The following is a 27,559-nucleotide window of genomic DNA, read 5'->3' as shown; positions in this document are numbered from 1 at the left end:
TACAGATGAAAACGCTGAGGCTCAAACTGTTAAATGAGATGACCGAGGTCACATAGCCAGTGAGATGCAAAGACAACTGAGACCAGGACTGATGGACTTCTAGTCATACTCCTGCCCACACCTACCATAAGGCTGTCTCTCCTCCTTGAGAGACTCTTGCAAATGGCAGTCCATTTAAAGATCACTATGCTTCACTTTATATGCTACCTTCTACACCTGAAATGTTGTTATACAGACCCATAACACACATCGTTTATAATGCTGTCACCACTTGCGATACCAGGGTCTTTCTGTATGACTTTACTGAGAACCACATTAAACCAGCTGCTGTTGAGTTAATTCCAACTCAGGATGACCCCACGTGTGTCAGAGTAGAACTGGACTCCATAGGGTTTTTGATGGCTGATTTTGGGAAGTAGATCGCCAGGCTTTCTTCTGAGGAGCCTCTGGGTGGACTCAGTCTGCCAACCTTCCTGTTAGCAGCCAAGTATATTAACCACTGACACTCTCCAGGGGCTCTGAGAACTCTGTTAAAAAACGACATAATTATGATAGCTCTAGACCTGCACTGAGCATAGCAGCCATGAGCTACATGTGGCTATTAAATTTAAATGAATTAAAATTCCTGTCACACTAGCCTGGTTTCAAGGGCTCGAAAGCGTGCCAGGCAGCGTAGATACAGAATATTCTTGTCATCACGGAAAGTTCTATTGGCTTTACCTGGACTCATGAACCAGCTACTGAGAGCTTGCTGTGTGCTCAGTATCATCCCTAGTATTTACCTGTATAGACGCATCTGACCCCATGAAACCCTCCACCATAGGTAACTAGTACTATTGTTTCACAGATACAGAATCTGAAGCACGGAGGTCCAAAGTCACCTGCCTAAGTTTGTGCTGCATAAACCTTAATGGAAACTTTTTTGCTTTGGAATTCTCTGGAAATCAAGAGATAAAGACATCACCCATGAAGTCACTGAGCTTGTTTTCATTATGCGCTGAAAGCAATAGGTGCCAGGAACGCTCACCACGACTTTCCTGGTCTCTTCAGGGCAGGACATAGCACAGTGCTGTCCTGCTGTGTATCAACCCATCTATCTCCACTGTTAGCATCTCCTTGTCAAAATTCCTGTCATCATCCAATTAAATTTAGAATACCAGTGCCCACAAGCCATTCTAACTCCTTTTAGGGAACTCTGCTTAGCTCACCAACTAGGATAAAAACTTCGGGTAAGGGGTGGATCAGATAACCCAGAGCACCTCAAGGAGGGTGGAGGTGGTTCAGTGGTAGAATTCTCGCCTTCCATGTGGGAGGCCTGGGTTCGATTCCCAGCTAATGCACCTCATGTGTAGCCACCACCCACCTGTCAGTGGGGGCTTGTGTGTTGCTACGATGCTGAACAGGTTTCAGTGGAGTTTCTAGACTAAGACAGATGAGGAGGAAAAGCCTGGTGATCAACTTCTGAAAATCAGCCTATAGATCACAACGGTCTGATCTGTGACCCATCACGGGATGGCACAGGGCCTGGTAGTGTTTTGTTCCACTGTGCACTGGTTGCCATGAGCTGGGGCAGACTGGGCGGCAGCTAACAGTAACAACAACAAAACACCGTAAGGGCTGAAGTTCTTACAGCCCTGTCCACACACCTCCTCCCTCTCCCCGGCCCTGGTCCCTGGCAATCCTGACGTCATCAGAGTGACCATCCCTCCCCTGTCCTGTCAGAACTGTGAACTAAGGTGAGGATCAGAGAGCTGGGGAAAGGAAAGCTGGGCTGTGCCTTGCCTGAAAAGTGAGAAAAAGGGAAAACGAGTGTGAAGAGAGTAGAAACCTGTCACTCAGAAGGTCTTATGGGCATTTTTCAACAGAAGTCAACAATACCCCATTCTTCCTGAAATAACAATTAGCATTTACTATACACTCTGTAAGGAGCCCTGGTAGCACAGTGGTTAAAACAACTGACTGCTCAACTGAAAGGTTGGTGGTGCCAGGCCACCACAGGCTCCACGGGAGAAAGATGTGGCAGTCTGCTTCTGTGAAGATGTACAGCCTTGAAGAGCCTCTGGGGTCGCTATGAGTCAGAATCCACTTTGGTTGGTTTTGGTATATACTCTGTGTGAAATATTTGCAGAGTACTTTACATTAATTTTCACTAGTTTGGGTAGTATCCTGGATGCTGGGACATTGCAACAGACACCTAAGCTCACGTCACTCTAACAACCCAGGGAGATAGTGGCTTTAGCAAGAAACAATGTGACTGGACTCAAATTCTTATTAAAAAAAAAAAAAGACACACTGGAGCAGTAGAGAAGAGAGGCTCCCTGAGACTATCGCCCTGATACTCTTTAAACCTAGACCCGTGCCTATCTCCTGAGATCACCTTTTGGCGAAACAGCAGAGTGGCACACACACAAAATAAAGGATACTACCCGTAAGATTGGTGCCCTACTTAAAAACCATCAGTATGAGACCAAAAGGTTGACAATTTCTCAAAAGCAAAGATGAGAAAATAAGGAGGCAGGGAAACCAGAGTACTAGAGACGGACCAAACTGAATACAATTAAAGAGAATGCTGACACGCTGTGATAAATGTAACTAACGTCACTGAACAATTTATGTGGAAACTGTCAAAAGGGAACCCAACTTGCTGTGTAAACTTTCACCAAAAACTCAGTTGAATATTATTTTTAAAAAAGTCAGTAGACGCATGGATTCTCTGAAGTGTTCTGTTGTTACTCTCGAGCCGACTTCGATCATGGCGACCCCGTGCACAACAGAAGGAATGCTACTGGGTCCTGCACCACCACCATGATTGGTTGTGGATTAGAAATGTTCTAAAGTATTACAGACCTGGGCTTTCAATGTATTAAGGGACAAAGACAGGGTGAGGACATTCTGAGTAATCATTTCACCATCCCACAATACCACTCCACATATCTGACTATAAACTGAGGTAGACAAAGCTGGACCTCATAATAGAACATCAAGGGAGTAAGTGGAAAGACGTCATTGATTTGTCTCTTGTTCACCCAAGCAAACCCAAGTGTCTACAATGTACCAGATAAAGTTCCATTGACACATACACACAAAGAAGCAATGTGACCGGTCGAGTACATGTCCCTGGAACACCTCTCCTGTGCAGACAGCCAGGCGTACGCTTTGCAGACAGGCTGGGAACTGGTCAGTTAATCAAAGTCAGTTAAAGGTAGGGCTCACAATAATTCAGAAACACCTGAAATATGTGATTTAGCTTAGAATACATACATGCGGCATAGAGGATTTTCCTTTGAGTCGGGTTCCTCTGACTGAACTTTTGTGTGGTCTTTTCTGCATAAATCACACTCCGAACGCATCATCTCTGATTTCTAGTTACAGTAGAGCAAGAACTTGGATTTCTGCAGACCAAGCTAAGGCTGAGTCCTAGATTTTTATGATTATTTCTTGCAACTCTTCACAGTATTCTTGCCCACCCTAAATACTGTCCAATTTGGGCTGTAAACAAGTCTTTCCAACTTAGTTTCCACAGACACTACTCATTTTTAAGACAACATTTCATTGGCTTATATAAAATTTAATAATTATTGCAAATGATGGTTAGTATTGCTGACATACGCAGGCTTGGGAAGAAAATATACTGACTCTCGGTAAGCACGCCAGTTACCAGCAGAAGGGAGGAGGAGGGCCTGCGAAACAGTCTCCAACTTTTTGAAGTGGGCAACCCCTTATCAGTAAAAAAAAAAAAAAACTTGAACATTTATTCCACACAGACTTGTTGTTTATTAACCGAGAAATGTGTGCATATGTATATACGTGTATAGCTATGCATGTGTGTACATATGTATATAGCTCTGCATGTGTGTATACGTATATAGTTATGCATGCATGTATATGTCTGTACATATGTATATAGCTATGCACGTGCCTATATGCATGCATATAATTTTGTGTAAAGGTGTGTTGAACGTATACATGTATGTGTATGCACACATATTTATATGTGTAGGTATTTACAATCCCTCAGTGGTACAGTTTGCACTTATCTGCTGATCTAAAGGTTGGCAGTTCGAACCCACCCAGAAGCACCATGGAAGAAGTCCTGGCGATCTGTTGCCATAAAGATCACAGCCAAGGAAAGCCTATGGAGCAGTTCTACTCTGTTACACATGGGGTTGCCATGAGTCAGAACTGACAATGGCAATGGGTGTTTATTTTTAAATGTGTTTATGTATGTGGACACAATATGCTAAGCATACTATAAAATATAAAACCAGAAAATTTTAAAAGGATGATACAAAAGCTCTCTTATTTTTTTTCCCTGTGTCCCAGAGACCTTCATGAATGCCTCCTCCACACCTGAGACCATGGTACCAGTGCCCAGCCTATCATCTAGCTGTACTCAGTGTGAGGGCACCAACATGAAAGTGTTATACAGGGAATGGAGAGTGCCTCAACGTACTCTACTCAGTTCTACTCTGTCCTATAGGGTCACTATGAATCGGAATCGACTCGATGGAACGGGTTTGGGTTTTTGGTTTTGGTACCTTTACTGTAACAGAGGAGTCCTGGTGGCACAGTGGTTAAAGAGCTTGGCTCCTATCCAAAAGTAAGCAGTTCAAGCCCACCAGCTACTCCGTGGGAGAAAGATGGGCAGCCTGCTTCCATAAAGATTTACAGCCTTGGGAACCCTATAGAGCAGCTCTACTCTGTCCTACAGGGTCGCTATGAGTTGGCATTGACTCGACAGCAGTGGGTCTGGCTTGGTTCTATTGCAACAATGCATTTTTAATAGCACTGAGTTTCTATCACTAATGGCTTCGTGTCTACCTCCCCTTCCATCCTCTAAAAAAAAAAAAAAAATTTTTTTTTTCCATCCTTTTATTCACCTTCAAACCCCTCTGCTTCTGGCATCTAGAGCACAGCTTCCCACAGACCACCTGACTCATGCAACCACATGTGTGTCACAGTAGAACTGTGCTCTACAGGGTTTTCAATGGCTGATTTTTCAGAAGCAGATCACCAGACCTTTCTTCCAAGGTGCCTCTTAGTTGACTCGAACCTCTAACCTTTCACTTAGGAGCTGAGTGTGTCAACTGTTTGTACCACCCAGGGACAGCATCTCCTGCAGGACAGAACTATTGGGACCTGACCACCAGCTCTGAATCCCTGGGGGAAGGCAGCTCTGGAGCAGTGGGAGGGCTGTAGTGGACGCTGGGAGCAGAGACACGGGGAATGGGGGGATGTTCAGATTCAGGCTCTCATCAGTGTTTCCATGGCCTGCTCTGTAAAAGGACCACACCCCTACTTCATTGGTTACTGTCTTAGTCATCTAGTGCTGCTAGAACAGGAATACCGCAAGTGGATGGCTTTAACAAAGAGAAACGTATTTCTTCACAGTAAAGTAGGCTAAAGGGCCAAAGTCCAGGGGAAGGCTTTCTCTCTCAGTTGGCTCTAGAAAAAGTCCTTTTCGTCAATCTTCCCCTGGACTAAGAGCTTCTCTGCGCAGGAACCCCAGGTCCAAAGGATGCGCTCTGCTCCCAGTTCTTTCTTGGTGGTATGAGGTCCCCAACTCTCTGCTTGCTTCCCTTTCTTTTTATTTCTTGTAAGATAAAAGGTGGTGCAGGCCACACCCCAGGGAAATTCCCTTTACACTGGGTCAGGGGTGTGACTTTAGTAAGGGTTTTACAATCCCACCCTAATCCCCTTTAACGTAAAATTACAATCACAAAATGGAGGACAACCACACAATACTGGGAATCCTGGCTCAGCCAAACTGATACACACATTTTGGGAGGGGATATAATTCAATACATGACAGTTACTGTTTCTCCAATACATCAGAGATAAGGATCCTCTAGTGAAGCATGGATCCCTCGTGGCACGGTGGTTAAGAGCTCGGCTGCTACCAAAGGTCAGCAGTTCAAATTTACCAGCCACTCCCTGGAAACCCTATGGGGCAGTTCTGCTCTGCCCTATAGGGTTGCTATGAGTCGGAATTGACTTGACAGCAACAGGTCTGGGCTTTGTGGCCCTGAAAGAAAGGCAGATTCCTGGGTCCCACTCCAGATATTCTAAAATCAGAGTAAGCAGAGGATGGGAACCTGTACATAAACAAGCACACCAGGTGACTCTCACAATTAGGCAATTTGGAAAACACTCCAGTGAGGATTAATTGAGACTCTAGAATCTAGAAACACCTTAAGCTACAAGCCTGTGAGATTTCCCCCACATCTTGGTATCCTCTGCCCCGTCCTACTCTAAGCCTGTATTCTCAGGACAGATCTTTGAAGATCTTAGGAGTCACTGCGAATAACAGACAGCAAGATGCTTTGAAAACCACAAGGTGCTATTCCAACTGTAACCATTTTATCTTGTTAGTTAAAAAAAAGAAAACATATATCAGGAAGAACTCATTTCTTGGCCATTTTATCAAGTACATGAAAATGCAGGAAAAACTGAATTTTAATTTCAAAAGAATGTGTTCCCTCTTTCCACTGAACTTCAACCTGTAACTCCAGAACAAAAACAATCTTAACTACTTCTCTGTTGACTCTTGAGGCTTAAAGAGAGAAATGGGGGTCCTTCCTGGGCACCCCCTTTCCTATACACCTACTTTGCACTTCCCCATCAGCCGCCTGCCCCTCTAAGAACCACAGCTTATGAAGAGAAGTGCAAAAAATCTCCACCTGCACCCAAGCTCCAGAACCTTCTAATCACCTCTAAGAAAATTCTAGATCCACCCTTCTCAACTGCTGTTGTTATGTCGAGTTGGTTCCAACGCACAGCAACCCTAAGTGCAACAGGACAAAACACGGCCCAGTCCCATGCCATCCTCACAATCACTGCTGCGTTTGAGCCCACCGTTGCAGACACCGTGTCAAACCGCTCATTGAGGGTCTTTCTCTTTTTCACTGACGCTCTGACTTTACCAAGCATGATGTCCTTCTCCAGAGACTGGTCCCTCCTGATAACATGTCTAAAGTGTGTGAGATGAAGTTTTGCCATTCTGGTTTCTAAGGAGCATTCTGGCCATACTTCTTCCATGACAGATTTGTTCCTTTTTCTGGCAGTCCACATTATGTTCGATATTCTTTGCCAACGCCATAATTCAAAGGCATCAACTCTTCTTTGGTCTTCCTTATTCATTGTCCAGCTTTTGCATGCATATGAGGCAACTGAAAATATCATGGCTTGGATTAGGTGCACCTTAGTCCCAAAAGTGACACCTTCACTTTTTAACACTTTAAAGAGGTCTTTTTTTCCACTAGGGTGTTCCTATCTCAATTCTGGACAGATAGAAAATGTCACCCCACAGCAGTCCCTGGGTGGTACAAATGGTTAGCATGCTCAGGTGCTAACCCAGAGGTTGGCAGTTTGAGTCTACCCAGAGGTGCCCCAGAAGAAAGACCTGGTGATCTACTTCTGAAAAGTCCCAGCCATTGAAAGGCCTATGGAGCACACTGACACACATGCGGCTGCCATGAGTTAGCGCTCCCTTGGCGCCAGGTGGTGGTGGTGGTAGCTGTCCCACAAACAAGCTGCTCAAAAGTGGTACAGGAGGAAAATCTACTCTGAAGCCAGAAGCATACTGCAAGGCTCGTGAAGGGGGAGGAGAGAAATGCCAGCCAACACTGTCCCCCTCCCTCTCACACTCAGCACCTGATAGACTTAAATAGGACCAGTGTGCAAAGCCACCACCCACAAACATGCCGATAGGCCTTTATCAGCCCCAGGCACTCCAGTTCAACAAGCCTGCAGCCTTGTTTCAGAGCAGCTCTTCAAGGACAATGGGGTCATTGTGACTGTGGGGACAAGCCTGCAGAGGCAGCGGCAGGCTCCGCTCTCAGGCTTCTCACAGGCCTCCCGCTGGCATGTCAGTCTTCATTAAGGTGCAAACAGTTAAGTTGCACAGACATAGGACTCCACTCATGCCACCGTGTGGGACATCTCCACGGGACCAGAAACAGCGAAGGGCACCATTGCAAAATAATGAGATGGGGTAAAACTGTACTTAAGAGTTGCCAGAGAGGCAGGGTTGTAAGACTATGTCACTTTGCAAGTGATCCTAACAATGTGCCAAAGGGAAATTCTACAGACCTGAGCGGCCGCCCTTCTTGACTTCCTGGCAACAGGGAGGGTCATCTGTTGGAATCTGAGGGCAACTTTTCCAAATGAAAGTGGATTTGGGGGAAAGTGTATCTGTTCGTAGCGTTTTAGGAAGCTAACAGAGCCCCATTCTCTACTGGAATAGCTTACTCTCAGGAAAGAGCTCTGCGGGACAGTTTCAGGAAAGGTGAAATTACATCTGAGCCACAGGGATGATGAGGACGGACATCCAGCAGAACCCCAACTTACGGGGCAAAAGGGCTGCTCAACTACTAAGCCAGTCACTGCTGAGTTGACTCCAGCTCATGGAGCCCCCACGTGTGTCAGAGCAGAACTGTGCTCGTAGGGTTTCCAACGGCTGATTTTTCAGGAATGGATTGCTAGACCTTTCTTCTGAGGTGTCTCTAGTAGACTCCAACCCCCAGCCTTTCCATCAGCAGCCGAGCGTGTTAACCGCTTGCACCACCCAGGGACTCCACTCAGCTATGTGAACTCCAAACTATTTCCTCAGTGTTTCTGTACTCACAAGCAGTCTTCAAGAGCCTGTTTCACCTGTATCTGCAGTCTAGCAAATGTCTGTATAAGAGAATATGAAATTTAAATTTAGAATGCCAGGAATAGATTTTTATCACATCCCAGCTCCCACACTCTGGGGTCCTGCCTCCCACAGGCTGTCCCATGGTGAAGGAGCCTGTGAGTGGGTACAAGAGCTCTAGCCCATGTTGCTAGGGATGGGTGGGTCTGGGTACGGAGCCAGGGTCTGGGTAATGGCAGAGAAGGGAAAGCCACTGCCACACTTCATCTCCTCTTAGCACCACTTGTGATGCCATTGAAGGGGTGCTGGATGGTGTGAAGCACAGATAGGAGGGTGGGGTGGGGGTCCCAGGCAGTGCAAGCAGGTCGGGGGGCCTCACAGCAGCATGCAGGGTAGGTCAGCTGAGTTTCAAGGTGGCCACCAGTTGGAAAAGAACAGATGGCAGTATGAGGGCCACGGCAACTGGGGGCTAGGGGAGCATCCACACGTGCTTACAGAGTGGACAGTGTGCAGGCAGGCGCTGTCACAGTAAGCATGAGTTCTGCACTCTATACTCTGTCCCTTTTCCTCCAACAAATAAAACTGAAATCAACCAAACAGAATCCCACAGCACATCAGCTGGGACTTTTTCAGGGCCAAAAAGAACGAGATGCTAATATGGTCTATTAGCCAGCTCTAACCACACCCTGATCCCAAGTCCCCTGGGGACCCATGGCCTAGAAGGAACCAGCTCCCATAGGTCAGGAAAGACTCCCGTTAAATAGGCATCTGTTAGTCTGTCATACTGTGGTGGCCTGTGTGTTGCTGTGATGCTGAGAGTTATACCACTGGTATTTCAAACACCAGCAGGGTCACCCATGGTGGACAGGTTTCAGCAGAGCTTCCAGACTAAGACTAGGAAGAAAGGCCTGGTGATCTACTTCCAAAAATCAGCCAGTGAAAACCCCGTGGATCACAAGAGAATACTGTCTGACACAGTGCTGGAAGACGAGTCCCCTAGGTTGGAAGGCACTCAAAATACACAGTGGCCACAACAATGGACTTCAACATACCAATGATCATGATGATGGAACAGGACCAGGTAATGTTTCGTTTGGCTGTGCATGGGGTCTCCGTGAATCCGAGCTGATTTGACGGCAACTAACAATTGTACTTCACAATTCTCAAAGGACTTGAATGCAACAGAATAATGTTCTATTTCATACTCAAATCTACTAATAGTCTTTACAACAAAAGAAAAGTTAAAAAAAAAAAGTTATTGAATTGAAAACTGACATGTCACACAGCACACCTCATTAGGCAGGGCACCAGGTATCCGTTCTTTTGACAACAAATGCGCTTGGCCATGTGAGACAACACTACATCTCTTGCTTTTGTTAAATTTTAAAAAAAGAAAGCAGAATAACTCTGGGCTGGGGTAAAAACGTAGTGTGATGAACGTGTTAGTACAGCCACCCTGTGTGGGGAAAGAGTGACGATGCCGGCCCTAAGTAGATCCAGGGGGTCCCTGGGTGGCGCAAACGGTTAAGCACTCGGATACTAACCTTTTGGAATCTACCCAGAGGTGCGAGGGAAGAAAGGCCTGGCAATCTACTTCTGAAAGGTCACAGCCACTGAAAACCCTACACAACACAGCTCTGCTCTGACATACATGGTGTTGCCATGAGTTGGAGTCCACTTGACAGCAACTAGTTTGTTTTTCTACTTTTGATGGCTCACAGTAGGGCGCCAATAAAAAAAAAATCCAGTGCCGTCAAGCTGATTTCAACTCATGGTGACTCTAAAGGACAGAGCAGAACTGCCCCATAGGGTTTCCAAGGCTGTAATCTTTATGCAAGCAGGTTGCCACATCTTTCTCCCATGGAGCAGCTGGTGGGTTCAAATCACGGACCTCTCAGTTAGCAGCAGCACTTGACCACTGTGCCACCAGGGCTCCTTACAGTAGGGCTAACCATTACTAATCAGGAATAACTACTGCCATTAAAGGAATCAGCCCTCAAAGACTGAACCTGTAACTATTTAGCTGGAACCATCAAGAGGGGCCCAAAACAGGAGGGGGGCGTGCACAGACCCCAGACTAGAGTCAAACCTAAGGTAGATTTATTAGCAAGTCACATCCAAAAATGGAACACAAGGCTGCAGAAGTGGATTTTTTTTTTTTTTTTAAATAGCAGCTAAACAATTTGGGGATTAGCTCCCCCCAGTGCTTGCTATAGAATAAATATCTTATTCACCTGGTGACCTTAACTCTCCAGAGCAAGATGAAAATCCTGAAGTCAACAAAAAGGCTTAAGAACAGTCAGAGATAAGCCATTCAGGTGCTTACTTTGGCCTCTTAACTTTTACTTGTATGTAATTCTACTGAGTCTATTATCTTGGCAGTTAGGGAGGAGACAGGACCCCACCCCCATCATCCAGACAGGGTTAAATTCTGTTTACCATGTTGGGTAGATTTTTGAAAGACTGCTGGGTAAACTGGCAAATTTCGAACTTCAGGAAACTCCTTTCTTTAGACTCTCAGGTTCCGCCAACAATGTAAGGAAAATATCGTGCAGCTGTACTCATTTCAAGGTGCCGGGTCCCTTAAAGTGTCTAAACACCTGGCTTTCAATGCAGCTGGATTATAAAATCTGGTAGGTAGGACTCAAACCAAATTTAAATAGCTGCTCAGTTTCCCAACCTTTATAAAAGCAAAAGTAGACTCTTTAAAATAACAATAAGGAATAAAGGACAAATTGCTTTCATGTTTTCTGTCCAGCTGATAGTTTTGATAGTTCCTCTGTTCCTGCAGGGAAATCCTGGAATTTGACTCCTTCTCAACTTCACTGGAATGGGACACTCCAGCAGTGGCACAAAACCAGAACTGTAAATATTGGAAGCTTTCAAACTTTAAAAAAAAGACACACTTTCTAAACAGCAGCACTGGAAGTAACTGTTCACGTGCTATTTATTATAGACCAAGGATTGTGGTATCAGTCTGTGGATTTTCTTCCTCAATCCTCACCACTCATGGCGACTGTGTGTATGTCAGAGCAGAGCTGCTCCACAGGGTTGTGTGTCAGCGGCTGTGACCTTTTGGAAGCAGACTGCCAGGCCTTTCTTCTGAGGCATCTCTGGGTGGGTTCCAAGACCAACCTTTTGGTTAGTATCCAAGAGCCCACCCAGGGATTTCTTAATCCTCACAACAGTCCTAAAGTCTACTCTGCAGATAAGAAAACCTCAACTCGCCTGAGGCCTAGGAGATACCAGGAGCCAGGTCTGGGATGGCTTAGGGCCAAGAAGTTGGGAGGACACTTATTTGCAGATACCCCTACTCCTCCAAGCACCAGGTCATGTTCTTAAAGCCTGAACAGAAGGTGGCTGCACTGAGAGCACTTCCTAAAGCTCTGGCCCAGGCTCCCTGCCCTGTCCTCAGAAAATGCCCCCACCTTGGGACACAGCTGCAGCATGCCCTGGCCACTTCCTGGGGACACTTAATTTCTTGCTCCTTACAGTTTTTTAATGTAGAGACTGACATTCCTTTTTAAAAGGGATTTCACGCTTCCTTTTTTCCTTCTCTGTCTCCAGAGGCAAGGAGGAGTGAGAGCAAACAGCTTCTCCTGCAGGGAGCCCCACCCGGGCTCAGACATTCCTCCCCTCCCCCAGCCCTCTCCCTTACCCATCCCAGGCCTGAGAACTGACATCAAACAGCTGCACTAATCTCTCCCAGTTGCTGGGAGAAACAGCGAGGGCACAGTGACAGCTCCCTGGCTTCTCGGGCAGGCGGCGCCGCCCCTCCCCAGAGCACAGGAATCCACCCAGGCTGTACACTGAGTCCCACCACCCTCCTCAGGCTGTTCAACCAAACCAGCCTGGACTGAAATGCCGGGCAAAAGCTGGGCTGACTTCTCAGAGGGCTGACGCGGGGCGTGTGCAGAGCCCGGGCCAGCCAGTCCTTGCCCTTGGGCAGCGTAGAGGACACCTCCAATGTCCATACCTTCCCCTCCCCCCTCAGCCCCCAGGACTCACAAATACAAGAGGCTGGAGGATACTGTGTGACACATTTTTTCAATTTTTAGGACAGCATTTAACACGTGTGAGACCGATGCCACGTTCATCGGTCCTAGGTCTCTGCAGGTGATGGGTGTGTGTGTGGGGGGCGGGTAGCAGTGAAGGGCACTGAACGTTCCTCGGAACGCTGGAGAATCCTGAAGAGATGGTCAAGGCACCTCCAACCTGGGGGACTGCTCTCAGACCCTCCTGAGACAATGCCCTCCCCCAGGCCTGTGTGCCTGTCAGAGCCTCCCTGGGGTTCCCCGCATGCTAATCCTGAGCTAGATTTAGGACATCGCTTTAAAGCCCCTCAGAGACAACCAAGATCAAGAGTTTGAGGAAGGTCTCAATCCAGGGGAAGCACAGGGAAGTGCTACACCATCTGAGGCAAAACACCACAAGAAAAGCTTTACCCCGACCAGATAACAAGCTCTCTCTCCCTGGACAAGAGGACAAAGGTCTACTCTCCCACCCTGAATTTACCTCTTTCCCTCTGTTTTCTGACTAGCCTGTAGCTCCCTGAGGGGGGGCCTCTCTTGAACACTGTTCTCAAGTCTGGTAAAGTGCCCAACACACAATAAGCACCCAACGATCTGCTGAATACATCTTGACTGGAATGATTTTAAAAATTATTTACCTGACCTCCTTTAATCAAGAAGCCATTTAAAATTATACCAAAATTCACTTTACTTCTGAAAAATCTACTTTTGCCAAATGCCACCCTCAGCAGCAGCCACAGAGACACAGGGAGACCTCAGGGGTCAGCCCCCAGACCATCTTCTGACCCACCCCTAGGTCAGCCTGAGGCAAGTCTTTCCAACAGGAGGCCAGGCACCTCCTGTTTCACAGCTGGGCTCTCCCAGACATGGGTGGGCTTGTCCTAGGCCTGCACCGGGTGGCTATGAGCACTCGTAATGTGACTGGTTTGAATTGAGATGTCCTGTAATTCTTACACACACTCCGGTTCTCAGACTTAGCAGAAGAATATAAAATATACCATTAGTAATTTTTATATTGACATGTTGAAATTCTACTTGGGGGTATACTGATACAGTCAATAAATTATTATTAATGTCACCTGTTTCTTTTTAAAATAATACCTGTGGCTCACATTCTATTTCCATTGGGCACCGCTGACCTGGACTTCCCTCCCATCTAACTTCTTCACAGAAGCTACAAACTGTCACTCTGTTCTATTCTTATAACCGAGCAAGATATCCAACACCATGCAGCATCCTCACACAGGGGTGTCCTCTTTCCATCCCCTTGCTCCCTGAACACTTTGTCCGCTAGCCTCAGATTCCAAATGCCAGCTCCCAGCAAGCTCTGGTCTCTCTCCTTGCTGCCTTCTCTTCTCTCTGCTGGGGGTGCTGGACAGAATGAGGATTTATTGCTGGTCATGGCTGGGCACCAGCCATAATCAACACCGAGGGCCAGAATGGTTACAAGTGGCTCCGGGTCTTCCTTTTGGTTCTACACGAACACTTGGTTCATGTGAAACACACGGGAAGTGGAGGAAAATCGACTCGGCATTTTGATGAGTTTGGGCTCCCAGCGCTTTCACGAAGGCACAATGGGCACCTTGCCAACTTGGGGAGTGGGGTAGGGGAGGAGAGCGAGAAACCAACAGCTGTTTTGAGTTATAAACTTTCTGTCTGAGCTGGTAGCATCCCTCCATGGTTCTGATGCCTTCTGGGGTTTGAAAATGGAGTTGGTGCCTATTTTAGCTCTGGGTTAGCAGTCTCTCTCTCCCGACCAGCTTCTGTCACAGTTCACTGCCTGGTTAGGTCCTCCTGGCTCCTGCCTGCCCCCAAGGCATCCTCTTAAAGCAGGGTATTATGTGGGCAGTTAGGGGAAAGAGGAATTAACTCTGTTCTGTAATCAGCTCCTTTTGGTCTCCAGGCCTAAGCCCCACCCCACCCAGCTAGGGTTACCAGACAAAGCAGGGTGGATGGATGGCCTTCCATCCCATCCCACACGTGAGGTGACCTGCTTCTATACGTGGCACCGCCGGGCACTCGGGGTGTCCAGGGAGGTCACGGGAATGAACGGCTGCCCAGAGGAGTTGGCTCCCGGAAAGGCTACAAAACTTCTCCATTCATCCCTGACCAAACAAAGGGTGTTATTATTGACTAGGTAACAACAATGCTCTACCCTGTTAGCAGGACAGGCAGAGCTTGAGGTTCAACATCACAAACCCAATGCAGTGAATTACTTATCCGCTGGGGCTGCTCTGCGTGTGCATGGGAGACAGCGTCCAGATGCGTTCCTACCTTCCTCCTCTCAGATTAGGAAACCCCTGCCTCTCCCTTCCAGCAGACTCTGAATCATGGTGACCCTATGTGTGTCACAGTAGACCTGTGCTCCACAGATTTTCCCCCAAGTAGACTGCCAGGCTTTTCTTCTGAGGAACCTCTGGGTAGACTCAAACTGCCAACCTTTCAGTTAATAGCTGAGCACTTTATTGCATCACCTTTCCCTGGAGCAGGGCTCCGGTCAGGAAGGCCCAGGAGAAACCACACCCTTGACCAAACCAGCATTACGGAGGACACACCTCTCCTATCACTGTTATGCACTGTGCTCTGCAGGCTGGAGCTGCCCAGAAATCTCTCATGACAGCCAGGTTTTTCCTGTGAAAAAAGGATTCTTTAGAAGGGGGCAAGTGGGTCATTCCTAGGATGACTTCTGATCACAAAATAAAGTAACAAATGAGATAAAATACCTGGTGAAGGAGAGAGACAAGGGGTGTGCCTACCATTCTGGGTGACGGCGCTGTATGGAAAGGAGTTGGGGTCTCATGGGCTGTCCCTGCCTCTGCCCACAGTTCCCTATGTGAGGCTCATCTGGAGTGTCGCCTCTGCTTGCTCAGGTCCTCTGCCTAGAGAACTATTAGGACCCTGGTGTCCTGACAACCAGCACATGGTGCAATTTCCTGAGACTAGGGAGTTACATAAAGACACTTTATAGCACTTCACTCACTCGGTGGTTTAGACTCTTCATAAATTGCTTCCCCAATTGAAGAATGTCAAGCTAATGTGATTGAGGATATGTGACATGGTTTTGAATTACTATACAACTAGGCTTCCCTCCACCAACAAAAAAGTCTTCAGTTTGCTCAGGCCTTCTTACGCCTAAGTCACAACTAAACACACGTCCTGAAGAATGAAATCTGGGGATTCAGGCCAACAGATGCCCAAATTCTTACACTCCCAAGCTGCCTTCTAAAACACAAAGCTACAACTACATACATATACTCACCTCTGCTCTTTAATGAGCCCTAAGCTGTGACTTTCACGGTATGCTACTTTGAAGTCTCTCAGACGTTCTTCGTTCTTCTCAACTCTTTAAAAGTATGGTAGTAACATTTTAACAAGTAGCAATTCCCTAAGAAAAGGCTCTAAATCCATCTGTTCATTAAGAACACAGAACTTTTTGCCTGATGAAAAAGTTCTAGGAGAAGGTAGAGAAATAATGATGAGATTCCCTAAACTGGGCTGGAAAATAGTTAACTGGCATCTTTGTCTTCTGCCTGGTGAGGCTAGGGTCAGCAGCTGGAACCAGAACAGACTGGACGCTGAACCTGGAGCGGTAAGCCAACCAGCTACCACTGCTGCACTGAGACCACTGGATGTCTCTTTTCCCTCTAAGTGTTCTGAGGTCTCTCTGCTCCCAGTCCAGCTCAGTTCAAACACTCACGAGCACATTTACCATGTGCCAGCACTGTGCCTGGTGTGGGACAGGCAGCCCTTACCACACCCTCACACACAGCTATGGGAAGAAAACCTGACTGCTATACAAAAGCACTTGTGACAGGGAACCTGCAGCACACAGGGCCCACTGGCGATCTATTCAGGTACCTCACAGGGCCAAGCGCAAGCAGAGCGGACTGCCTAACAATGCCCTGAGAACACAGCCGCCTCTCTGACACTTCTCAGGCTCCCACCGTGCACTATTCTTAACGCCTTACTAATGTCATTGGCTTAAATAGGACCTTCCTCTCTTGTTTTTTTTGTTTCAATTTTTTAATTTTAACTTAAAATATATAAATGTACATTTATTTGCTTTAAAAAAATATGTGTTTTTGGTGGAAGTTTACATAGGAAATTAGGTTCTCATTTAACAATTTCTGTACGTATTGTTCAGTGACATTGGTTATATTCTTCACAATGTATCAGCATTCTTGTTATTTCCATTTTGGTTGTTCTGTTTCCATTAATCTAGCGTCCCTGTCCCCGCTAGCCTTCTCACCTTTGGTGTAGGGTAAATGTTAACCATTTGGTTTCATCTAGATGATAATTTTGAGGAGCATAAGAGTCACAGGTGATAGTATTTATTTTATGGGCCAATCTGTCATTTGGCTGAAAGGTCACCTCTGGGAGTGGGTTGAGCTCCAAATTCAAACAGTATCTCAGAGCAGTAGTCTCAGGGGTTCATCTAATCTCTGCTGGTCCAATAAGTCTGGCCTGTTTTAGGAATCTGAGTTTTGTTCTGCATTTCTCTCCCATTCGCTCCAGGACCACTTATTGGCGCCCTGGTCAGAACAAGACCTTCCTCTCTTGATCAGTTCACATTGTCAGTACTGTCAGCTGCCATGGAGTCAGTCCCCAACACACGGTGACCCCATGTACGACGGAATGACACGCTGCCTGGTCCTGCACCATCCTCAGAGTTGGCTGCAGACTAAACCATCGTGATCCACAGGGTTTTCACTGGCTCATTCTTGGAAGTAGATCACTAGGACTTCCCTCCTAATCCTGGTCTGGAAGCTCTGCTGAAACCTGCTCAGCATCAGCAACACGCGTGCCTTCACTGACAGACAGGCAGTGGCTGCACATGCGGTGTGCTGACCAGGAATCGAACCTGAGTCTCCCGCGTGGAAGGTAAGAATTCCACCACCAAACCACCATGACTCACTGTAGGAGTCCCTGGGTGGTGCAAATGATTAATGCGTTCAGCTGCTAACTGAAAGGCTGACAGTTCAAGTCCACCCAGAGGCTCCTTGGAAGAAAGGTCTGGCAATCTACTTCTCAAAAACTAGCTACTGAAAATCCAATGGAGCATGATTCTACTTTGACACACACGGGATTGCCATGAATCAGAATCGACTCAACAGTAACTGGTTTTTGGTTTAATGCCATCATATAAAAGTTAGATCATTTCCAGTTTAGAGAAATGGAAAATAAGAATATATCACACATGAGCCAGAAGAAGCAGGAATTCTCCTACCTTAGAGGGTTGTCTGAATGGGTCTCCATGTGGGTCTCCAGCCCATACTTGCAAACAAACTCCTTGAAACACACTGGGCAATGAAAAACTTCATCAGCCTTCTTCTCCAAGTCACCTGACTGCCCATCTTCTACCATCTTAGGGAAAAGAAAAGATAAAGTCACAGGGAGGCCTCCCACGTGGGTTTGCTTCAGAAGTGAAATCAACACTAAGTCCAGACATTACCAGAAAGGAAAGGGTGCTTCTCACCCCTTGGTGTTAAGAACACTACCGACCAGTCACTCATTCACATAACAAATACTCATTGAACACTATCGACCATCCACCCTTCAACCCCCTCACCCGTTCAGCAAAGATTTACGGAGCACCTACTATGTGCCGTGCAAACGGTTAACGTGCTCAGCTGGTAACTGAAAGGTTGGCGGTTTGAGTCCACGCAGAGGTGCCTCGGAAGAAGGGCCTGGTGATCTACTTTTGAAAAATCAGCCATTGAAAACCCTATGGAACACAGTTCTACTCTGACACACACGGGGTGGCCAGGAGTCAGTGTCGACTCAATGACAACTGGTGTTTACTATGTGCTCGGCATTGGGGGTACAAGAGTGAGGGCAAAAGAGTTCCTAACTCTTACGAAGCTTACATTCTAGTCCAAGAAGCAACTTAAAAGGCATGGAAAATTTTAAAAAGCTCTTCACTTCATCACTGGGCTCAGGGAGGTAACTCAAAGAGGAAGCACACACTGGTACTCTTTCTCCATGGACATTTCACAGAACAGTATGGGAAAGTAGGTTAAAAGCTTAGGGTGGACTTTTGCCAAGTCCCCAAACTATGAAAATACAGATTAGAGGTAATTCTGCCAAAAGTCTCGTGACGAGGCTTGCTGGTGCTGGGAGCAGACAGAACCTTTTTAGCAGGCGAGGGGTCTTCCTTCTCAGACTCAGCATCGTGACTCAGCTTCCTCTTGGAGGCCAGCCGCCTGCGCTTTAGAGGGGACGGAGGGGCTGCAGATGTGGCACCGTTGGGGTCCTTCTCGTGAATCTTCATATGTCTGAAAAGAACAGGCATACACACACACACAATGTGTTTTAACGAAAATCTCTTAAGTAGTTCATCTATTTATCTTTCACATTTTTTATATTTTAGATTCAGGCACTGGCACTGAATTTTCCTTAACCCAGTTAAGAGACAGAGAACTGTAATTCACAGTTTCTTCTCTCTTTTAAAACATCGCAATCTCCTTGAATCTCTCCTAAAGCTCTTGCAAGTACTATCCAAAAATGTTGCTCAACGCTCTGCTGTCTGTTGACAGATATTTATAAACTTAACTGGCGTTAATGAGATGAAACCAAACCATCTGACGACCCATTTGTTCTACTGACTCTGGCAAAACATAATATTTAAAAAAAAAAAAAAAAAGTATAGCATAATTCCACAGAATATAGAATTCCCAGGACCAAAGCTGTTCTCCTAGTTCATAAACCAAGCAAAGGTCTGTGTTTGCTCCAGAATTCACCCCCATCTTCTGGTGTGTGTTCTCTCTTGTCCACCACTGGAGTTAAATTTGGGGTCACATTTGAGAAGTGCTGACAGAGAGATGTCCTGAAAGTCTTTTCATTCTGTTTGCAGTATGAGGCGGATTTACAGATCCTGAAAGTAGCCTACAATGTAATGAGTAAATTAAATGCTGCAACTCTGGTATCTATAGGACTATGAATATACATAGAGTAAGAAAGTCTACACATAGTGTGCATACACCTGTTCTAAAAAGACAGTTTTGTGAGTGGCCTGATTTAAATGACTTTATCAAGTCCTAAAACAAACATTCTAAAAACAAGTCCCAAGATATACAGGAAAAGAAAGAAGGACATTACAAAAAGATCGTCAGTCTCGATGTCCTGACTTTGTGATGTCTAAATGGTTTAGCGTTCCTAAGACAATCACCATCACCACCATCGTCATCAGATTCTCAGTCACCTCTACCAGATGGAGCTGAAGCTTTTCATATACACCCATTTCATACGACTGTCACACTTGCAAATTTCTTGGGAAAGGGAAACAAGAGCTGTTTTCATAACCCACCCTGCCACACTTTTGTTCACAGAAGGAAGTTCAGCTCACTTTTTACTGTGCCTTCTTCAGAGGACCCGGGAGATGAGCCGAGAATGAAAATGCTTGTGAACCATGGGCAGCAACATGCCTCTGCTGCTCAGGACAATCCTTTAATGAGATGGCTACAGTAACACCTTTCCCACACATGACCCCTACGATATTTGGGACTCGACTTTTCTATGACTTTGTGGATATAAGGTGCTGGAGACTACCACACAACCTCTTTTGTTCTGCTTCTACAAAGTCTAGAAGGTAGATGGGTCCCCACATTAGTGACCCCTCCAATACTACCCCCCTACCTAAACAACAGCCCTATAACCAGTCCAGCTAGAACTGCTACAGGTGTGCCCGAACCTCTGAGGACATGGGAGTCAGGAAATGAGGCCCAGGCTGAGCCTTGGTCCTCTCAAGGGGAACCAGGGTACTTGAGCTGGAAGATCCAGTGGGAAGAAGTGCAAAGTAATCACAGACAACCATCATTGTCTACGTCCAAACAATTCCTTGTGTAGATTATTAGGGAAGGGTGCTTTATTGCTTAGTTCTTGGTCATGTAAGGCTCGAGAAAGTTGACAGAAACAAACAGGCTTGTTCTAAGTACTTCCTCCCTTCCAAGATGACTGTTACCTAAGACAGACCTTCACTGAATGTCAGCTTTTGGAAGAAAAACAGAAAAGGTGGTGAGTTTTAGAAATGTATTATATGGTACAACCCAGTCTTAGAAATGTTATTAAAAAAAAAAATTCAAAAATTGAGAAAGTATGGTATCTGTTGTTAGCTGCTATCAAGCTGGTCCCAGACTCACGGTGACCCCACGTGTTCCAGAGTACAGCTGTTCCATTGGGTTTTCTTGGCTGTAATCTTTATGGAAGCAGTTCACCAGGCCTTCTATGGAGCTGCTGGGTGGGTTCGAATGGTCAGCTTTGAGTTAGCAGCCCATTACAAAATACCTGCGCCACCCAGGCTCCAACTCATGGAGACCCTATAGGACAGAGTATAACTGCCCCATAGAGTATCCAAGGAGCAGCTAGTAGATCTGAACTAGCAATCTTTTGGTTAGAAGCTGAGTGCTTAACCACTGTACCATCAGGGCTTCATGATAATATTAAGGGCTATAAATTAGTATCAAAATTATCAGCCACATTAAAATGAAACCCACCCTTTCAATAAATTAGAATTAATCTAAAAAATTAACACCATTCTCATAACTTCATTTGTGCAGATGAACATGTGGCTATGAGAATCTATGAGAGTATTAGAAATTAGAGACTGATATTTGTAAACAATTCACTAGTACATTTCAAGCTACATCTTTTCAATTATATGATACAAATATTTACAAAAATACAAAATGTTGCTTTTATGATTTAGTTCTTGGGATTTGAGAGAAGCTGTTTCCCCAAGTGGGGGAGGAACAGGGAGAGGGAACAGCACTGAGGGAGTGTATGGATTGGGTACTTCACACAGACGGCTTTTCATTTTGCAGATGAGGCGATGGAGACCCGGAGGCTGGCCTGCCCAGGCTTCACAACTAATAGGTAACACAGCCTAGAAAGAACCCAGGTCTGTCGGCTCTTTGCCCTACACCAAACCACTCCACCGGCCAAGTCAGTGGGCTCCATTCTGAATCACATGCTGGGATCTTGGGGCATCCACCTGACCCTGAACACTTCCTCTCTGCCCTATGTGAGTGACTGCGCCCTGAGGTTGACCAGTTGGCCACCAAAGTCTACCCAAATTTCAGTAGGAAAACAAAGGTGGGGAGGAGCCTGCAGGTCAGGGGCATAGAACAGTTCGGATGTCTAGTCCTGCACAAGGACTAGAGCCTCTGTCCTGTCTGAGGAACTTGGGTTGCCTTGGGACTGCACTGCTGCTAGAGAGAGAGGGAGAAAAAATGAGGTCAAAGCAATCTAATGGGCTTTGTTGTCGAGTACAAAGTTGCTGAATGTGTCAACCTGCTCCAGTTCCCTGACTGAGCCCAGCTGGAGCTCCAGGTTCTAAGGATAAGCAGTGCTCTAGTCTAGGACTAAACCTCTGGGTGTTGGTTAAAACACAGGAGGGACAAATCCATTCAGCCACGTGGTAAGCAACAGAAGCAAGCTCACTGAAGAACTCAATTCAGTCAACAACTGAACAGCCAGAGCCTGGGAAGTACAGCCATTTCTGAAGCTGGGGTGATCTGTGATTCGGTGCCTTCCCTGTCTTGGCCCCTTCTCTTCTCCCCGGCCTCCAACAGCAGAAGTGGCCACATTTCCTCCCCAAATGCTCACAGGAAGTGGGCCAGGCACCAGAATGGGCCAATGATGGCTCCTTCGCCTCTGAGTGTGGCCAAAATAGAAAAGGGGTTGGGGGCAGACAACTATATTTCTCTTCTTTAGAAGGTTCAGGTTTGCTTTTCTCTTGGGTTTTATTGCAAGGGAAAATTCATCTAACTTTTGTGTACCACAGAATCAATAAATTACAATGTGCCTCAGACGCGGAAGCAACCTGAGAAGCTAACCAACCCCCGACTCAGCATGGAAATCCCCTCCATGGCATACTGAGGGATTGTCCTTTAGTTCTGTTCAAATACTCTGAATACAAGGAGTTCTCCATTTTCATCAGCTTTAATTGTTAAAACCATCTTCCCTATATTGAGTCAAAAATTCCATTCTTCCTTCAAATGTCTATCTATCCTCAGGGGCAATACACGATCAGTCTACTTTCTTTCCACATGGCAGCTCTTCAAACAGTCCAAGATTACTACTGCACTTCTCCTGAGTTCTTCCTCCCCAAAATCAAACCGCTCCAGCCCCCCTGAACATTTTGCTCTCAAGTTTGTTGAATGATACTGGTCACTCCTAGCCTTGAAACACTCTCCAGTTTGTAAATGTTATGTTGTTAGTTGCTGTCGAGTCAGCTCCGACTCATGGCGACTTAAGGCACAAGAGAACTAAATGTTGCCCGATCAGGCATTCAGCTGCCTTCCAGAAAGACTGCTACAAATTTTCACTCCTGCCAGCTATGGGTGAAAGCACCAGTTTTCTGTACCACGCCAATATTGCATATTGTCAGACTTTCTAATCCCTGTAGTCAGGAAAGTGAAAAGAAATTAACTGCTGGATGGAGAAGACATGGCTGAACAGCAACTTGAATGAAGAAGTAAGGAGGATTTCAGGTGACAACAACCTCGGCAGGAACTGGGAGTTTAATGTGATACAAACTCGCATGAGAAAACCCAGGCTCCATTTATATGACCGCTGGAGGTGGTAGCCCCAGCCTTGAGCCCTTTGCTCCCAGCCCACATACAAACTGGTGTTCTGTTATGGCTCCAACATTTCATGAAGGATATTTGCAAACTCTACCGTTGTCTGTCACTTTGTCGTACTGTGGTGGCTTGCATGTTGCTGTGATGCTGGAAGCTAGGCCACCAGTATTTCAAATACCAGCAGGGTCACTCATGGAGGACAGGCTTCAGCAGAGTTTACAGACTAAGAGAGACTAGGAAGACTGTACTTCCGAAAACCACCCAATGAAAACTTCACGGATCACAACAGAATATCGTCCACTGCAGTGCTGGACGATGAGCCCCCTAGGTTGGACGGCACTCAAACTACACAGTGGCCACAATAATGGACTTAAGCATACCAACGACTATGAAGATGGTGCAGGACCGGGCAATGGTTTGTTCTGTCGTATGTAGCGTAGCTGTGAGTCAGAGCCATACGATGGCCACTAACAAGTTTTGTTTAGGCTTCTCAAACTCATCAAACTCTTGGCTGTGTTAGAGTCAGTGCCCTTGCTGCCTCTCTGCCCCAGATCACCCCATGACTGCTGGCCCCCCACCACACAAGGTTTAGCTCAAGCACCGCCTCTCTAGAGGCCTTCCCTGAGGCCCCATACCGCACGATGCAGATGCTCTCAAGCCCATTAAAGAAAAAAAAAAAAAAACCCTGTCTTAATTTCTTCAAGGCACACAGCAGTAACTAAAGTATCTCGTCCGTGTATTTGCTTGTTTCTTCACCGTCATCTAATTTAGGTTCCATTACAGCAGGAATCCTGTCTCCCTGGTCCTCTGCACTAGCCCCTGTTGGCACACAGCAGGTGGTCAATACACACTTGCCAAATGACTAAATAAATGAACCAAGGACTAGAGAAAATCTGTTACAGGGTATCACCACAACAAATGGACTCAACTTCCCAGACACCTTACAGTTTTCTTACTAGGATTTAATGCAGAAAACTAAGTAGGGCTATTCCGAAGGGTCTTTATCCAAAAACACTCCAACAACGCAAACTGAGATGACGTACCAATTCTTTCCTTACTGCAGTTCGCCTGCGTTCACACTGGACAAAACAATACTGCAGTCACAGCAGACGGGAGTTAACGTGAAGCCAAATGACGCTTCTGCTTTTGCACAGAATTCTTGACTTTTTCTTTTGAGGCGTGACACTTCAACAGTGGAAATCCTGCCACATCGTGGTCTAAAGGAGGAATTTTATCAGAACTCCTTTACCAGTTGAGTGAAGAAGTCTTTCCCTCGTTTATAACACTCGAGGGGCTTTCACAGTGATGAACATTACACATTTTCTTAAAACTAGGAAGGTATTACTAGAAATCTAAATCTGAGTACTTTTTTAGCACTGATAGGAGACTACTTTGAATTTTGGGGTGAAAGTTGATTTTCAATTTCAAGTTTTCTTCCTGGAAATTTAATCATTTCTATTCTAAAATTTGAAAAGATCCACTTTACCCAGGGTTGGGCTATCAAGACAACACTGAATTTATCAGAGGTAAACCAAATTTACCCTGGACAACACTGAATGCAGTCTAGGAATTCAGAGGAGAAAAAAAAAAAAAAAAAAAATTCCTCGAACACACCCTTCCCTACCTCCCTGACCATCCTCATTTCTAGTTCCAAGTAAGGAACTTTTTGCTGACATTTACATTTGGGAAGTTCTTAACCATTCAAACACTGGCTTGCTCTGAGAAGCAAGCAGGGAAACTGGGGTAGGTTGAAAAGCAAATCTGGAAGACAGTCTGTAGTAAGGGAAACTGGGGTAGGTTGAAAAGCAAATCTGGAAGACAGTCTGTAGTAGACAGACAGAAATCATGGAACAGCAATGCAGTTTTCGGCTGGCTTTACAGGAGTCTTGGAGCCATGAACCTTTTGAGACGTTGTAAACTGGTTCTTAGGAAGAAAGGCCTGGCAGTCTACTTCCAAAAATCAGCCAGTGAAAACCCTATGGATCTTAACAGCTTGACCCACAAGTCCCGATGGCATAGGATTGGGCAGCATTTCTTTCTACTGTGCATAAGGCCGCCATGAGTTGGGGGTCAGACCCGACGACAACTAACACCGCCACCATCGTCGTCCTGGTTCTGTAACTGGGCAACTGTGGAAACTCCACAGTTACTCCGGATACCTCAGCTTCCGTGTCCCCACCTGTGCAATGGATATAATGCTGCCCACTCTCTGAGAGCCCTGATTTTCAAACTACTCTTTGGACCAGCACCATTAGCATTCCCTGGGAGCCGGTTTCAACTGCAAATTCTCAGGTCCCACCTGAGACCTGCAGGTTCGGAGACTCCAGGGTGGGACCAGCAATCTTTGTTCTCACAAGCCCTCTGGGGGAGACTGATGCCCGCTCAAGTCTGGGAACACTGGAGCACAGTGAAATTCTTCAAATCTTTGCGCTGTACGTGGACTGGGGTAACTGGCTGACCAGGATGACAACATTTTTCCAGTGCAACCACTAAACCTCTCCTGGACCCATCTCTCAACATACCAGTGGTCACTCGTCAGTTTCCATAACGAAACAAGTTGGGAAGCTTTACATTATTAAAATTAATTTGGGGACAATATCCTTTGGGAAATTAAAAAAAAAATTAACTGAGACCCAAACCAGCAAGTAACCAGTAGCAGCTGTCCTCCTGGCTGGTCTGAAATCTTCAAGGTCTTATCTACCTGACTAACATCTGAAGGTTACAGGTCAGGTGGAAACCAGACTCTTCCAGGACGTGCTAACTTTAAATCTTAATTTCTGCACAGGCTTTCCTCAAGAGGAGGTGCACCATCTGATTCCCTGAGCAGGTGGCATCGCAATAAGGAGGGCCATGCTTTCAGTGCACAGGACACAGGCTATACACAGTGGCACTCAGCACTGCTTCGGGACCTGCAGGACTGCAGTCGACAGCTTCCAACAGGCTTTTGCAACCTGCCTGCTAACATGTCCCCATCTCTACCTGGTGTTCGCATTTCTTTTCCAAAAAAGCCTTGTGATAACCAAAGAGGGAGTAAGATGAAAAGAAGAAACACTGACAACCTACATAATTGGCCAAAGAAAAGCAAGTATCCAGAAAGAGCCGGCCTATATTTTCTTAACAAACGTTTAGGAGAGAAGTTTGAGGGTGGGGAGATGGCAATTTCAGTGAAGTCCAGAGTGATCAGCTGGGGGATGGGGAGGAAGGCTGAGGTGAAGAGGGGCTGAGGTGGCTGGCAACGCATCCATTCCCAGGGTGGCCCCACCTACGTGCTCAAAAGCACCTTCTAGTAATTCGGGTGTTGTTCTAGTTCAGTCATGTTTATCCAGGAGGCTGGTCACGCCAGCTGTGCCAGGGAGTGTGGGGAGGGTTGATGATGGCGTAGCAGCTGGGCTGACCCAAGAGCCAGCACTCTCAAAAAAGTCTAGAAGTCAGCCTACTGTGGGGCTGCAAACCTCAGGAAGGCATTTCCCGCTGTCTGCAGGTCTCTGTGGGAATGCTCTCACCAGTCTGCTCCCAGGGCTCTGGGGGTGCCACTGGGCAGACACTCCACCATGGGCTAACAAGATGCCATCTTCCCTGACAGGTGAATATGACAAACGTGACTGGCAAAGCGAAGCTGTGCACTTGAGTCCTAACACTCAAGTTTACTCATACGAACTCTGCTCAAGGGCAAAAGATGAAGGAGGGGTTTCTGAAGACCACATCCAACGCAGCAGTTTCCTCCACAAACGCCTCTTCCCGAGGTGTCAGGGAGACACGTCCAGGGAGCAGAGAACCGCTGTCCTCCATAGGGTAGGGGAGCACTCTGCTGGCTCTCCGTCAGGACACATCTACGTTTTCCTGAAAGCTACCAAAACCATCACCAATTGCTGTCAAGTCGATTCTGACTCATGGCCACCCTATGTGTTTCAGAGTACAATTGTGCTCCACAGGGTTTTCAATTGCTGGTTTTTCAGAAGTAGATCATCAGGCCTTTCTTCTGAGGGGCCTCTGAGGAGACTTAAATTGCCAGTCTTTCAGTCAGTAGCGAGCACTTTACCATTTGTGCCACCCAGGGACTCCTTATTAAAAGTTAAAGGAACCTTAATTCAAAGTAGGATGTACTGGGGGGTCAGTTTCACGTTGCTCATTAACAACTGCTTTCGGGTGCCTCTCTATCTCTGCTGCCCTTCAGCTCACAGATCTCCTCTCTAGCCCTAGGGGCTACAGTTCTGGCTGGACCACTGTTTCCGCTCTTCCTCCTACCCTCCCCCGTCTCCAAGGGCCTTTGCGGAGTTTGGAAAAGGCGGTCCATTTTCCACCCTGGTCCTGGG

At 46.4% G+C, this 27,559-nt stretch overlaps 1 protein-coding gene across 9 annotated transcripts in view; it reads right to left on the bottom strand.

Annotated features, from left to right (window-relative positions):
• The window catches only part of RREB1 (ras responsive element binding protein 1), a 145,572-nt gene that overhangs the window by 21,540 nt on the left and 96,473 nt on the right, over positions 1-27,559 (bottom strand). For 8 of the 9 annotated variants that reach the window (XM_064280217.1, XM_023557665.2, XM_010597562.3 and 5 more), the window contains 2 exons: positions 18,797-18,941; positions 17,894-18,030 (listed from right to left, as the gene is read on the bottom strand). In XM_064280217.1, coding sequence (XP_064136287.1) covers positions 17,894-18,030; positions 18,797-18,941 — 282 coding nt within the window. Of the gene's footprint in view, positions 1-17,893; positions 18,031-18,265; positions 18,362-18,796; positions 18,942-27,559 lie in introns of those variants that run through there. The other variant, XM_023557670.2, reaches the window with a different exon arrangement.

Source organism: Loxodonta africana, chromosome 1 (assembly GCF_030014295.1).
Source record: "Loxodonta africana isolate mLoxAfr1 chromosome 1, mLoxAfr1.hap2, whole genome shotgun sequence".
NCBI classification, from domain to species: Eukaryota; Metazoa; Chordata; class Mammalia; order Proboscidea; family Elephantidae; genus Loxodonta; species Loxodonta africana.
Note: the sequence above shows the minus strand (reverse complement) of the source record. Positions and strands in the feature narration are given on the sequence as shown.